Raw genomic sequence first — 15,821 nt, 5'->3', positions numbered from 1 at the left:
CAGCCTCACACAGCACTAACACGGCCGTAGACTCTTGTTTCACCTTGGACAGAGGCAGGCTAGCTGTTTTTGCCATGCCTTCCAATCTTTATGCTAGGCTAGGCTAAACATGTCTTGGCTCGAGCTATGCAAATACTGCAGGTGACTTCGATCTTCTCAAACAAAGAAATGATATTCCCCCTATGATGAGTATCAGCTTATCCTGTGATTACAGCTGGTGGGAAAATTAGTCTCCATCAGGGTTTTAAAATAAAAATCAGAAATGTCAGATCTGTGCAACTGTGTGAATTTGTTGCTGGTGTCCACAGCTGACAGATTGCTAAAGCGGTACAGCTGTTCTCCAGGAAGTCACAGCTGTGTTTTTCACACTTTTTTATTTTCTTTTTGAAAGATATGAATGTGGACATCTGTTGAACGCATGACAGACAACTGAGTGTAGAATCCATCTCCTGTTTCCAGGTCAATTGCCAGTTCTGGGCATCGTAGCTGTGGGATCCGGCTTAGCGCTCATCATTTTTGGAATCTCCAGCTTCCTCATTTACAGGTGAGTTTGATCTCAGCGAGCTGATGCTTCCTGTCTGTACTGCTCTTAGCTCATCAAACAGCAGACGTTTTCTATCTCGGAGGGAGGGAGAGGGAGGGAGAGAGGGAGAGAGAGAGAGAGATGTTTGAAACAGGATTTATGGGTCGTGCTGCTATAGGTGCCAGTGTGGTATTTACACGATTGTTGCCACAGCAACAGCTCAGCAGGTGACGGCGTTAAAGCAGCGGTGAAGTGTGTTTAAGCTGCCAAGTGAGCTCATATACTGGCCCCAGACAACCCTTACTGCTATTCTCATTTAATGATCATTAGTGTGTTCATTAAGTTTATTTTCTTTGCTCTGGATTAAAGCTAAATGCCTCCTATTTTAATAATCCACACACTGCTGATGTCAGGTGGAAAACATCAGTCTCTGTGATTTTTGTACTACTCTCAAAGCACTGCATGTTTCCTTGTTGGTTATTATAAGTCTTTTGGCTTATAAAAGTCTTTAAAATCCTGTTAGAAGAGCGCAAAGATGCCTGGTTTTCAATTTAAAAACAAACCTGTGTTTCTTACACCGCAAAACAAACCTTTACACAGCAAAAATCTCAATCCAGTGAAGTCATTTCAGTCTAAAACTAAGTACTAAATTGTACAATTGAAAACATCTGCCACTGTGGTAAAATCATTTTTAATGTGCTTCCAATATAAATCAACTTTGATGGAGTTTTCCCTTATGTAGGATAGCGACTGTTGTACGCTGTGATGTGATTTTAGGTTATATGAATAAAATAAGGTTGTCTTGACTGTGGCTGTTCACTGTGTGGATGAGGTCAACATTGTTTCTGGGAATTTTGGGGATTTCAACATCATGTTTACGTTCTACAATCACAAAAAAAAAAGAAAAGTTTGTTTTTCAGTATCTTTCAGTTGAACTGTTGGCAAAAATATACTTTGTTGTGTTTTTCCTCCAAGTAGGATTGATCATTCTTTGAAACGGCATCTAGACAAACATGTAGTGACATTAAATTTATCCAAAACCTCACTGAAGAGTTAAAAGAATAAAAATAACGTGTGGAGAATATAAAAGTCTTGGTGTGGAGTAAAACGTTTTGTTGGGGGTGGGTTGGGGTCACGCTGGAGGAATTTGCACTCATGACCTCAGTGTTTCTAAAATCCAGGCTACAGCCTTGAAACAAGTTGGTTAAATAACTTACTGCTCTGGCAGATTTTTTCCATTTGACTTTTATGACTGACTTGTTTTTTTTTATACTTTTATGACTCTACAGCAGACAAAAATAACACGATATGATAAGATGAAGATGTTTTGCGGTGTATCTTTTGTTGATTCCAAAAAATCTGGAGATGGTCAGTGAAATCAGCAAAATAGATGAGTTTATTTTATTGAGTTTATTTCAACTTATTTCAAGGACTGAGCAGCAAGAACAGTGTCAGGTACGCCATACTGTAGGTGGCATTAGAGATGCTACAGATCCTACAGACTCTGTGTGTGTGCGAGAAGTTAAAAATAAACTGGATTCAATGATATGTAATTAAGTATTTAGACAAGTGATGGTGTTTAACGGTTAATTGCTGCCACGTGCAGCTGTGTATGTTTGAGGTAAAAACCCGCCACATCATTTCTATTCAGCTGTAGAAATCAGTTTGAATGGAAATGTTAGTGTCTCAGTCGACATGTTTGTGGAAATTATTCTGAGAATTAGATTGAGCCTCATTTAATTACACAACAAGTTAATCATGCATGCTCTAAGCAATCAAGCTACTGGAAGATTACTAAATTCTGCTTAATGTCATTGGTAAAAATCTGCATGCAATGAAAGAAAATTAATGTTTATTTTCCCTCTTTCATCATCGCTTCTTCAAAGTTTTCTCCTTCTACACGTTAATTATGTTCACGACCAGTAAACACAATGATTTTCAAGTAAAGAGGAGCTGATTTTAACTAACAAATCACAGCGGTAATCTGATCACTTTACTAATACTGACTATTAACACAAACAAGTGTTAATCACCAGCCAATCAGAATGGATTTTGATCAGACGAATGGTGGAAGAAAGATGGAGGAGCGCCTATCCACCTGAGGTAAATCCATTAAACCTGAATCTGAGTTAATCATGTTTAATATCAAATAACTACCTGATCATTAATTAAACAAAGAGCATGCACTTAATTCTGAAAACATTAAGAGGTTCTTTTCTGTTTTTTCAGCTCACGGGGCAGCAAGCACAGCACGGTTTCCTGAGCAGCTAGCCTCTCGGCCGGTAAGTTTAGTGAAACATGCTGTTCTTTTTTTTCTTTTTTCTTTTTTCTTTTTAAAATCTGAGATCCAAGAGAAACATTTGGTGATTTATAGCAACAAGTATCTATCTCTGTGATGCATTTTTGGTCCTGAACTGCAGTTTTGCACTCTCTGCCCCAGTCTATATTTATATCTATCATTTACATCAATGACAGTTTTATACATGGAAAGCCATTTCTCACGGACCCAAACATGTTGTCTTTTATTGGATTTTGAGTCGACTTCATTCACTCCAGAGCCATGCAACTGCAAATTTAAACCTGGGGGGGGGGGGGGGGGGTGTTCTCTGTGACGGCTCTGTTTGATACCAAAGGCTAACAAATCGCTTCCTGTTTATGCAGACACCAGTGGAACTTTGCTGATGGACAGCGAGGCAGACAGCAGAGCTTTTTACAACCGTCTCAAAGATCAACCAGCTGCTGAAAGGCCTCCATGTTCACTACTTTGCCTTACATAAACACCACTAAAACACTTTGGAGTTTTGTCACTGTTGAAAGTTATTCTCAGATCAATCAGTCTACAAGTTTCTCAAGCTTGGGGTCGCTTGATAGGGTTGCAAAGATAAATTTATATTTATTTAATATTTTTTTAAAGACAAGAATTAAACAGAGAATTTATTATCGTTTCTATTAATTATATATTTGCTGCTGCTTACGTTTTTTGATACATATAAGAAAAGATTTTATACTCAGATTAATTAAATCTCTTTGGGGTACATTTTGGGATTTAAATCTATTTCACAGGCAGAAAAGGATGAGAAATCCATATTTAATCTGTAATGAGATGAGTAATCTATACTTTTAAATTATTGGTGTATTTTGTATAACAAATGGGTGGCTGGTTCAGTATTTTTTTGTAATAGATTGATCCACTGATGTAAAACTGTTGACTGTGCAAAATGTACACAATAGTAAAATTTTGTTGAATATGCAATTTAATAAAAAGCAACATGTGGATTGAGTCTGTTTTTTTTGTATTGTTTCATGGTAAAAACATATGCATATATATATACTTAAGCAAAATATTTGAAAATGGAATTTAAAAAAGTAATTTAGCCTCAATTCTTGTTTTTCTTTAAAAAAAGAAAAAAAGAAAGAAAAGAAGAATACAACTTGAAAAATTCTTGTTTTAAGAAATTTAGTGGAAATGCGAAAAAGCGTAATAAGATGGAATACGGTAAATCACTGCTCGGGTGCAATATTGTTGAAACAAGCTGATTTCTATGAGAAACAGATTATTTACTCACACATTAGACTTCTTTTTTTTTTTTTTGCAGTGCACAAATGCAAAATTGTGAAAATGAAGTAATGCTCATTTTTGATCGAGCTACTGTTGAATATCATCCCGCAGCGCTCAGTAGATTTCACCAGGTGGACGGTCGGCCCCTCTCATCTGATTTTGGCGTCTGGTGTGCAGCAGCAGTGTGAGGGGATGTTGAGCAGAGCAGCAGTGGCTCTGTTGTTTTAATGGAGGGGTTGGTCCAGCAGAGGTATTCACATATGGGAGTTATGAAACAATAGGCCCAGTGTGGAGCCCCACACTTTGCCCCTCTGGCTGCCAGAGGTCTCTAAACGAGGCTCTTTAAATAGAAAAATACCTTTTTTTTTTTGGTGGTGGTGGATGGGGCTGGAGGGCACCGGTGGTTTAATGGTGTTTCCTGTCCTGAAAATGGTTTCACATAGGCAGGGTCTGGAGTATTTGCGGACACAAACAAGCATCAGAATCCCCTTTAAGTTTCTGGGTCCACCTACACAGTTTGTCCTGGTGAAAAAAAAGGAAAGAAAGGAAATAAACGGGCCACTTTTTGGGGCCAGCTGGGATGGTTCGGGGAAAGGCTAAAACACTGCGATATGCAAACACTGCAATAATTTCCTGCAGCCATCTGGAAGTGTTTTACACCTTTTAGATTGGATTGGAATGTGTGGGCTCTGCTCCTTTTTCATTTCTCAGTGTTTCAAACTGAAAATGAAATTCCTCCTCCCTACCCAAAAAAACAAACAAAAAAAACAACTCAGGTTTTCACAACCCTGGACTAATAGTTTTATTTTTGAATGTGTTTCTGTTGTTAATCATTAAGTGTTAAGAAACAGCAGCTCCTCTGAGATTTGCCCCAGATGTGTTGATTCACTGGAATGCCTCTTCCCCTCTGTGGTTCTTGGTGTTTGCCAGTCAGACTGATGCTCAGAAATAACACTCAAAACATGTCAAAAATATCACTGACATGTAAATTACTAGATTAATTAACGTGGTTAGACTCTGCTGATATTTGGAGGCAGTTTAAGACTGTGGAAAGAGTTTCTAGTCATGTCTGCTTTTATCCATCTGTCATTATGCACCACATAGGAGACAGAAGTGATCAGGGTGGTACTGAGTGAATGATGGACATAATTATATTGACGCATTTGAATCATTAGACTGACTGGGCCAAAGGAGACACCTGGATCAACGAGCCACAACAGCTTTACTCAGCAACCTATTTACACTGTAAAAACACTAAGCATAACATCACGTAAATTAATCTAACAAAATTTAACAGAACCTACCACAACACAACATAACGCAACCTAGACAACATCACATAACACGTAATGTAATGTAACCAAAAGTAACGGTATCTATCGTAACATAATTATGTGACCTAACTTAATATAATAACATAAGATAACATCATATAGGACACAACAGAGTGTAACTTAACGCAGCGGCTTAATGCAATAACACAGTGTAAAGGACTGTGTCGTAACAATGCAACGCAATGATGCAATGTGATGCTATGGAAGCTAATGCATTTACTTGAGAAAGCAGATTTTTTTTTTCTAAAGTGAATGCATTAAATGCTTCTGTATGATGCAACGTGATGCAATGTGGCGACGCAGCAACGCGACCCAATGTAACAAAATGCAACAAAACAACACGACAAAGTGTAATGTAAAATAACACTGAACAAAAATGCTTTTGTTTTTGCTCCCATGTTTCATGTTTCCACAAACATTGGAGACGGTTTATGGTTGTAAATGACCATTGGTTTCCCAGGCAACAGCTCTGGTGGACATTAAACATGCCAAGTGCAAGCTCTCTCAACAAGTGTGATGAAACTGCACATTTTAAAGTGGCCTTTTATTGTGATCAGCCCAAGGCACACCTGTGCAGTAATCATGCTGTGTAATCAGTGATTTGATATGCCACACCTGTGGATGGATTATCTTGGCAAAGGAGAAGTGCTCACTAACACAGATTCAAACACATTTATGAACAAAATTCAAGGGAATTAAGCCCTCTCTCTCTCTCTCTCTCTCTCTCTCTCTCTCTCTCTCTCTCTCTCTCTCTCTGTGTGTAGAAAAAATCTATGATCTTTTATTTCAACTAATGAAAAATGTGAGTATAAACAAAAATGCTGCATTAATATGTTTGTTCAGTATAAAATAACACATTAAATATTAAAATAAAAACACAAATTTCCTTAAAATTGTGATAAGAGAAATAATAATCTACTGTATAGTTCGTGTAGAATTTGTTCATGAGTAATTATAAAACATTAATCTTCACTGAGCATGTTTATTTCATTATTTGACCATTGGATCAGTTTTCACCAGAGGGTTTCAATATGCTGTTAATACACAGGGTCAGACTAACCTCCCATATTTTTACTTTTAAACAAAGAAAAATGTCTTTATATACAATGCTGCAAAACAGTCACATTCTCATTCGGCAGAAAATGGCCACTTCATATTAGTCTAATGGTTTCTCCTAGAAATGAACACCGCTAAATCACTGTATTTGCAAATACCTACATATTTTAAGAACATTATGAAGGTGAGCTGAATTTCAATGCCTATGTCGTTCAGAGTCTTATTCTACATGATTATAAATACTGACGTGTGTGTACATTTAATTTCCTTGCTACTTGTCTCCCCTCCTTGCTTTTCCTTGTTTTCCTTATAATCTTCGAGGCAATGACTATTGCAAACACCATTGTGATGATTATTAGTCACTGTCTGACAGCAGCTCTTGATAATGACCATTTTATTTTCAATGCAACAGTGATTAAAGCTCACTGATGCAGTGTTCTGATTCTCTGATAAACATGTTTTATGACGCCTCAGTTGCTGTTTTAGTTATGTGATATTGAGCCTCAGATAAAAATTACAGCATTTTGTGAGAGAGTTTTGCTCTTTGGATCTCTGTTATGAAAACTGAGCCAAAGCAACCGTACAACACTATAAATAACATTCAAAACATTAGGTCCAATCCATAACTCTCCAATCATACAGATGTATGTTTCAGTGTTCCAGTTACATTACTCCTTCAAGTTTTAAGGATCAATAACTCTTAACAGTTTTTGAGTTGGGAGTTATTTTTGGACCAGTGTTAGAACTGAAATAAGGTTAGAACATCTGAGTCCGCTCTCACTGAGTTTGTTAAAAATAAAGAGAGTGGGAGTGAGAATTGAAGTGGACTCTAATCTTCATCATAGTTATCTTTGTTTTTTTATTTCATTTTACACAGAAGAAAAGACCCATGAGTCATCAGAACAAGTCTCCATCCGCGTATCTTTATGTAAAGTAGAAGACAGAAGGTTTTCTCTACTCTTACCTCAAACGCAGTGCATGCAGGGAGATATGAGAACCTCAGTTTAACAACTTCAGTGGATGCTCAGCAGGACATCCAGTCAACTCACCAACATTTCAAGTCACAAATGTGATTTAAAGTTTTTCTTAAAGGTCAAAAGTGGTTTTGTTATTATATTAATATGGCTTTTTGACTAACATTTTTTATTTACATACACATACAATTTACTGACTACAGATCAGTTGATTTCACTAAATCCCAATATGGTCTTTACTTTGGTGACATGTTGTTGTGTATTTCAGTATGTGTTTGAAAGAAGGAGCCCTTTGTGTCACCTGAAAAAGTTGTTTTCCTCTTCACCAAAGTTCAATAAGCATCTGCACCAGTGAAGTTAAAATCTAATAAAACACAAACACGCAAGCCTGCATGCATCAACACATGTCCTTCTGGAAGTTTCTCCCATCTCTACACGGGCTCTCTGGAGCTCAGCCAGAGGGACCATCAGGTTCTTGGTCCCCTCTCTGGTCCTTCTGGAGGCCACTGTGCTCTGGGGAACCTTCAGTGCAGCAGAAATTTGGTTGGTTTTTGCTCTCATATGCATTGTCAGCTGTGAGATCTAATAAAGACAGGTGTGTGTCTTTCCAAATCATCAGCTAAATTTACCACCGGCGGATTCCCGTCAAGGTGCAGAAACATATTAAAGATTATCAAGATCAATTGTCATAGCAAAAGATCTAAATACTTACGTCAGTGTGATATTTCAGTTTTTCCTTCTTGATAATTTTACAAAAAATTCTAAGATTGTTTTCACTTTGTAATTACGGGGTATTGAGTGTAGATTAATGAGGGAAAAAAAAGGTATATCTTTTATTTTAGCATAACAACGTGTGAAAAACGTGAAAGGGTCAGAAGACTTTCTGAATTCCCTGTAACTATTAGGAAACGCTGGACATGAAGCGGTCTGCGATCAGACCTGAGACCAGTATCTCAGGAAGTTCCTCCAGTAAAGATGGAGATCGAATGAATCTACGCAAATTGAGTGATTGGCTCTCTGTTGAAGGTGACTTGCCAGATGAACTCTATGTTGGTTTAAACCTCATGAACTAATTCCTCAAAGTAAAACCTGTGAGTCAACAGACCACCTTGTCTCTGACGGAGTTTTATTAATTTATTTAGCTCCAGATTCACAGCTGTAGTAAAAAATATCAGCTTACAGCCTCTGCTACACGCTCAACCCAGAGCTCTATATGTGAGATTGTTCCTCTGGTCTTTGCACCGCCGTCCTTGTTGATTTCACCACCTGGTTTTTCTTTTCTGCAGGAAACTGAAGCTGGAGAAAGAGCTGGCTGGAATGCTGTGGAGGATCCGGTGGGAGGACCTTCAGTTCGAGAGCCCCAATAAATACCACAAACGAGCCGGTAGTCGCCTCACCCTCTCACAGGTGGATCATCTTCTCAAGCACTTTATGTACTTACACTGTGGCAAAGCCCTGAAAAGTTCTTAATTATTCTGAGCTTTATACCGTCTGTTATGCCGTCAGTGTTGCTGGCGCAGCCTCCCGTGTTGTTGTTCATCTGGCAGGTCACATTGGTAAAGACTTAACACATGTGTCGACAGCTTCCATTCATACTCATTATCCGTCTCGAGATGTTGCTGCTGTAAAATCGGACCCACCGGGAATCAGAAATGCTAATTTGACCTGTTTGAAGTGCAGAGCTTCACCCTGTTTACACGCTGTGTGCCGTGTATTAAAATGCAGTGTGCGGTTTTTTGTAGAAATGCATCTCCTCTGGGTTGTGATTCGTCCCACACGTGCGAGCGTTCATGAAAAGCACATGCACACACCTTTTTCATTACTGGTTTCCAGTGCAATTCCTGGGATAATTTGTGTGAGAGTGTGTGCGTGCGCGCGTGTGTGTGTGTGTGTGTGTGTGTGTGTGTGTGTGTGTGTGTGTGTGTGTGTGTGTGTGTGTGTGTGTGTGTGTGTGGAAAACACAGTAAATTTCCAGACCAATGTATTTTCCAGTGTGCCATGTGTTGCCAATATTTGCATTCTATACAAATGCGTAGTTGACTGTGCTGGCTGTTAGTCTGCAGTGCGCCCACTTGATTTTTGTTCACTCTGTGTGCACTGCAGACATTCGCCCAAGGACTCCAGTTGGTGTTGTGAAAACTGAAAACGCTTTATTTTCTCAAATACAAGCGAAAGTCAATTTCACGTTGCACAGAGGAAAGTGCTCTATGTATGTCAGTGGATGAGCCCTTTTTTTGGGGGGGAATCTAAGCTGCAATGAAGTGGAAGCTTCTTCTTAAATGACCAAGATTTAATCCTCTTTTCTCTCATCTAACTGACAGTTTTTTTTTTCTTCTCGCTACTCCTTTCCACTTTCTCAGAGAGGCTCCAGCTACGGCTCCTTGATAACTGCCCATGGAAAATATCAGCTATTTGCAAAAACAGGCTATTTTAAGGTAAGGCTTAGTGAGTTCTGACATTTTCAACTCCTGCGCACTCCTTTCCCACCCACACATGTGCACACTCGCGGAGAAAGCCGGAGAGCCGCAGAGCAGAGAGAAAGAGAGAGTGTGGGCGCATTGAGGTAGTTGGTTTTAATGTGAGCTGCAGAATGTGTCAATTTTCTTCTTTTTTTTTTCTCTCTCTCTCTCTCTCTCTGTTTCTACACTCCCGCCTCGCAGTCTGGACATAACCATCAAGTTGTTGCCGCTGCTGATTTATCCGTTTAAGATGGAGGAGGTGTGAGGAAATGTGACATAAAGAAGCTGCTGAATAATGAGATAGCTGTCTTTGTTTGAAGCTGCATGATGTGGGTTTTATATGAATGCTGATGTCACGGTACAGCTTGAAGGTCTCGTGCACCATCGTAGGTGCTGATACGCTTCTCAATTTCAATACAGGCCAGCGATGATTGAATCTGAAGCCAAAGAACAAACAGAGAGGTGCCTTAACAACCTGTGAATACTGGAAGATAAACTCTGAAATGAATTGCTTTTTCATACAGCATTCAGACACTAGATGTATCTGACATGCAGTCATGGTCAGCTCCTATCTGTGTATTTCATATTGAATAAAACTTAAAAGCGCTCACATGGACTCACACGAGTTACCGGTCTGTCACATGTTTGGCTCTGAGGAATTCACTTCAGCTCCTTTGTTTAACTGATCCTCACATAATGAAAGTGACAGATAGAGTTCCTCTCCAGCAGCAGACTGAAACAGGCCCCAAATGTACATGTAGGGATAAAGTGCGAGGTGCAGTTCTCTCCTCTGAAGGCTGTTGGATTTCCTCTCCCCACTTTCATTATCCATATTTGTACTTCTTTTATAATCTGTGTGTTTCTGTTGTCGTTTTTCCCGCCTTATTGACATCCAGTCAAAAGTGCGTCCTCGTTGTAGTGAACTCTGCATCAGTGCTGTCTCTAACATTGGATTGATCCCTCTGTCTGTTCTTGTGTTGCACGCAGGGGAACCTGGTGGCCATCAAGCATGTCAACAAGAAGAGGATCGAGCTGACCAGACAGGTTTTACTGGAACTCAAACATGTAAGCGTTCAGTATTGATCAAGTCACATCAATTTCATTTATATAGCCCAATCACAAATGAGAGCAGCCCAATCACAAATGAGAGCAGTCCAATTTGTACAATATATGACACTCTATCTTCGGACCAATTTGTATTAAATTTCAACAAGGCAAAAGCAGCTGCACTGCTTTTAATTGCATTTAAGAGAAGAGAACAAATTAGCCCAGTTTTAGTATAATTTCACTGGTCTGCACTTCAATAATACACTTCCAATTTCTCATAAGGCATTAATCAGATTGGCTTCATGCTTTATATCTGAATGGAACTGCACAGTTGGACGATAATTATCTGTGTGTGTATCACTACACAAACACATCTTCGTCATGTGATCCTCTATTCCCCAAAATCCAAATAATGAATATTGCAGCTTTAAATAAGCAAATGTAATCTGCCCATTAGATTTTAATGTTTCTTTTGTACAAGTGGAGAATTTGGCCAGACGACTGGTACTAACATAATATAATAACTTTTTGATTTTTAGTGGTTAAACAGTAATAAATAATACAGTGTGTGTGTGTAAGTGTCTAACCTGATAAGATGACTTAAAAACAGTAAATTAAAAGTCTGTACAGCACAGTAGTTTAGCTGCCATGACAGTAGATGTACATTCACCCTTGGTAGCAACTTTGAGAAGTGCTTTTTCAGCTGACATGAGCATTCACCCTTGTACAGAATGACTTTAGTAGGTCAGAAATACAAAGTGTTTTAGCGTCTTTCAGCTCATTGTTGTGCTTTCATGGCCCACACCTTTACTGAGTTGTTTCCTGCAACAGTAGGCAGATATTTTCAGCTAAAAACCTTTGAAATCTACTGTACACGACCTGCCCAGCACAAAATGGTGAGTTGGTGGAGCCCAAAACATAGGTAAAAGAAGAGTAAACCTTCTTAAAGGGCCAAACTGTCGTGAATATTCTTGGTCCCGAGAGGATGAACCCGGATATTTAGCACTCCTCTTGAGCCGAAGTAAGGTGGAAGTTCTGCTTGTAGAAAGAAATATAAACATTTAAAAGGAATACAGGTAAATTTGTTGAGCTAATTCATGCTCTGCAGAGGACAAACCCCTGATTTTAATGATTTCACGGTCTGTCCTTAAGTGGAACCCACAGGACAAAACCTTTTAGCTTTGCTCCTGGTAAAACTTTCAAAATAGAAACGTCTTTGTTCCAACACTTTTGTATTTTTGTTTGTAGTGATACAGACTCTACATTCTACTTTTATTTTTAGTCTTTTTTTTCCTTCAGAAAAACAAGCCTAAATTCTTGCGTTTCTCCATTGGCTTGAGCTGTTTCTGAGAGTTTTCAGTGGCCTCGGTCTGAAGAAAGTCCACTGGAACCTTGGGGTGAATTGTAAAGAAAAAAAAAAAGAGTTCTACTCATCAAATCGTTTATTGTCTCTCTGAAATAAAACAACCATGAACTGACGTTATTCCACTTGTTACGACTACAGGAGAAAGACCTTCATACAAGGTTCCATCGCTCTGTCTGCTACAAAACAGGCTCCTAAAAAGTGGAACTATTTCAGCATATTGGCTGAGAATCAGTTTTTTTCTGACTCAGTAGGACAGTAAAAGCTTTATTTTTTATTCTTTGGAACTGAACGCAAGAAGTGGAACCTGGCTCCTTGTTAGCATACCCAAACGGATGTTGTGACCAGTTCCATTGCAGGATGCCACTTGTTACTCGAGCGCTTCCAGCAAAGAATTACCGTCCTTAAACTGTCTCTTCAACATCAGCGACAGCAGCTGCCGAAGAAGAGGTCCCCCTGGCTGGAAAATATTTAAGAGAGAGCTATAAGGAAGCTGAGGGACAAACAATTTATGTGGTTTGGTGATGGAAACACAGTGTGGCACAAGGAAACCCCTAATTTTGAAATTACACAGGCACTCATGAACAAGACGGATGCTCATGGGGAAGATTTTTGGCCATTTCCTCACTTTAAGCATCTTTTAATATTCAACTTTCTCTACTCAAATTTTCAACTCTGTATTTTTGGTCCCTTTCTTTGAGTGAGCTGCAGCCCCCCCTCGGAGGAGAGGGGTCCGGGCTTCTCGGATGCCTCTGTGGCCTCTCGGTCAGTCAGAAGGCGCACATGGGAGAGAGGCTGCTGTCTGAGCTGGCAGCTTCTCAGATGCCCCGGGGGCCTGATCGGCTGTCAAACCTCAGCTCATGAAAAGCCAACCAGATGGGGGAAGAGACGGATCTGCCAGTGGAAACTTAACCACTTGTCTTCCAGCGCTCTCTGTCCTCCCCCTCATGGACACCCCCCAACCCCCCACCCACCCTCACCCCCCCACCCCCCACCCCCTCACCAGTGTGCAGCAGGGGAAATTATATAGGCCAAAGGGTAGGCTAACATCTCCCGAGCCGTGAAACAGGAGCGACTAACTCCCTGGTTTTGGTGCGAGAGCAGCTGTCACTCACTGCGCTCAAAGAAGAAAAGTACACTGTTGAAATTATGAACACTGTTTTTGAAGTTTCATGCTGGCTGCTGGCTTTTCTTTTTTTTTTTCTGCTTCTGCTTCTGTCAGTGCTCCTACGGGCTGGAATGAAGCAGGACGTCCATGTAGTTTGTTTCTATAAAAGAAAATGACTAGGCTTTTTCACACTTTCTCATAAAAGGAAAATGCCAGAAAATGTTCTCCAAGTTCCCTCTTAATCACTTAACCTCAAACATCTTTGTTTTCATACTTTTTATATTTCAAGTGATTCATGTTTTGGAAGACATTTTTTATCGTAAACCCAGTGTGTGATTCGTGATTATTTTCCGTGTAGAGCAGTTTTACATGTTTTGCCTGCTCCGCTCTCATATTCCTGCTCGTACATCCTCTCAACACCTCAACCTTTTTCTTTTTTTCTTTTTTTTTCTTCATCATCCCCAGCACACTGGCTCATTCATAACCTCCAAGGGCAATTTATGCACATGCACATGTTTCAACTGGGTGCCCTGAGCAGGAATGCGTCTCAACACGTAGAAAAAGGACAGCGTGCCAGCTAGCCAACTGCAAATAGACTATTTTGATGAACTGCTGGCAGCGTTATTCTCAAAACTTTGTATATAAATGAACCGTCAGTCCTCTCCCCCGTCCTCTGTTTCCATGGGGTTTGGGAATGTGATGTTTGGAAAGACTTGCACTCACAGTTGCAGTGTGTTTGTGTGGTTATTTTCAGATGAGAGACGTTCAGTTCAACCATCTAACCAGGTTCATCGGGGCCTGCATTGACCCTCCCAACATCTGCATCGTAACAGAGTACTGTCCCAGAGGCAGCCTGCAGGTACAGTCTCCTGCTCCTGTTCTTTCACTTATACACATATTGCTGAAGAGGCTTATGACACATGACTTTACACTAGTGTCAAACTGCTGATATTCTGCTACTTGAAGTTTCCTTCCGCTTGAAATTGTGTGTTGTTTATTGTTTCTTCAGACCGTCACTGTGCAGAATAAAGTTTGTTGTTTTCAATTCTCACATTCAAGGTAGAAGCTTTCACTGTGCTCTCCATAAAATCTGACTTTAACAAGTGCATATATGGGAGCGTTATGTGACAACACATTTAGTGTAGAAGACAGTAATGGTCCAATATGCAGCTTTTTACAATGTGTGATGTGAAAACCTGAAACCTCCAGTGCACATACACTGACAATCGACTTCAAAAAATCTTTATCTTGTGTCCAGAAGTTAAACTTTTGAAATAAACAATATTTGCATATATTAATAGATACATAGAGAAAGTAGGATTGGGTGTAATTTTTTATTTTTAATGAGGTAATTAAACTTTGTGTGAAAAAAAAACACATCAGGTACAAATTATTATTATTAGCAGAGTATTTATATACTTTGAACATAATCAGCCAATATTTGAAAATGAAATCATTGTTTCCTTGAAAAATGAACAATTTTACAAGTAAACTAAAAGCCTCAAGAGAGCAACATACTCTGCCCAGGCTGTACGGTCTCTCTCTACAGCGACTGTTAGTTGATCAACAAAAAATTAAAGGAATCATTTGCCCCTTAGGAGAGATGCTCATTCACTTTCTTTCTTAGTCTTAGAGGAAAAGATCGAGACCACTCTCATGTCTGTGCAGTTACTATGACGCTGGAGACGGCAGCCAGTTAGCTTAGCTTAGCTTAGCATGAAGACTGGAATTAGGGGGAAACAGCTAGCATGAGTCTGTCCGAAAGTTCAAAAATCCACCTGCCAGCAACCATAAAGCACAATAATTATCATATTATATGTTATTTGTTTTGTCTGCACACAAAGTGATGATGGTGATCTGCCCAGTGGTCACACAGAAACAGATACAACGACACCATTTTGATCTGTTTCATTAAAAAGTAATTTCTCATGCAAAAGTGCCAAATATTTCCAGCTCCTCAGATGTGAGGATCAGCTGATCTTTTATATCTTGTATATCTATGTCGGACAAAAACAAGCAATGTAAAGATATCACTTTGGGCTCTGGGTAATTCTGAGCAGCATTTTCACTATTTCCCGACATTTTTCTGACTTAAATCGAGTAATTTGATGAAAATCACTTTAGCTGCTGCACCGTGCAAATGTTTTTTACTTTCAAGTAAGTGAAGTAGTTCACAAAAAAGCCTGACTGTTTTTTTAAAAAAGCCTGGACCCTTTAATAAATTTCTGGATCCACGTTACAAAAACAAATCCTGTGATCATGACTTTCCAATCGTTCCACCAAATTACACTGAAATCACTCAACAGGCTTTTGACATATCTGCTGACAAACAAACATTAAACTACAAACACTACCAGAATAAACTGTTTTATCATGGACGGGCTATTCCTGTCGGTGT

At 39.4% G+C, this 15,821-nt stretch overlaps 1 protein-coding gene across 2 annotated transcripts in view; it reads left to right on the top strand.

Moving 5' to 3' along the window:
* npr2 (natriuretic peptide receptor 2) overlaps positions 1-15,821 on the top strand; it is a 67,498-nt gene that overhangs the window by 26,604 nt on the left and 25,073 nt on the right. For both annotated transcript variants that reach the window (XM_056403342.1, XM_056403341.1), the window contains exons 7-11: positions 460-544; positions 8,733-8,853; positions 9,807-9,881; positions 10,893-10,970; positions 14,178-14,282. In XM_056403342.1, the coding sequence (XP_056259317.1) occupies positions 460-544; positions 8,733-8,853; positions 9,807-9,881; positions 10,893-10,970; positions 14,178-14,282 (464 nt within the window). The remainder of the gene's footprint in view (positions 1-459; positions 545-8,732; positions 8,854-9,806; positions 9,882-10,892; positions 10,971-14,177; positions 14,283-15,821) is intronic.

Source organism: Seriola aureovittata, chromosome 18 (genome assembly GCF_021018895.1).
Source record: "Seriola aureovittata isolate HTS-2021-v1 ecotype China chromosome 18, ASM2101889v1, whole genome shotgun sequence".
In the NCBI taxonomy this organism is placed as follows: domain Eukaryota; kingdom Metazoa; phylum Chordata; class Actinopteri; order Carangiformes; family Carangidae; genus Seriola; species Seriola aureovittata.
This window is presented reverse-complemented; position numbering and strand designations above follow the sequence as displayed.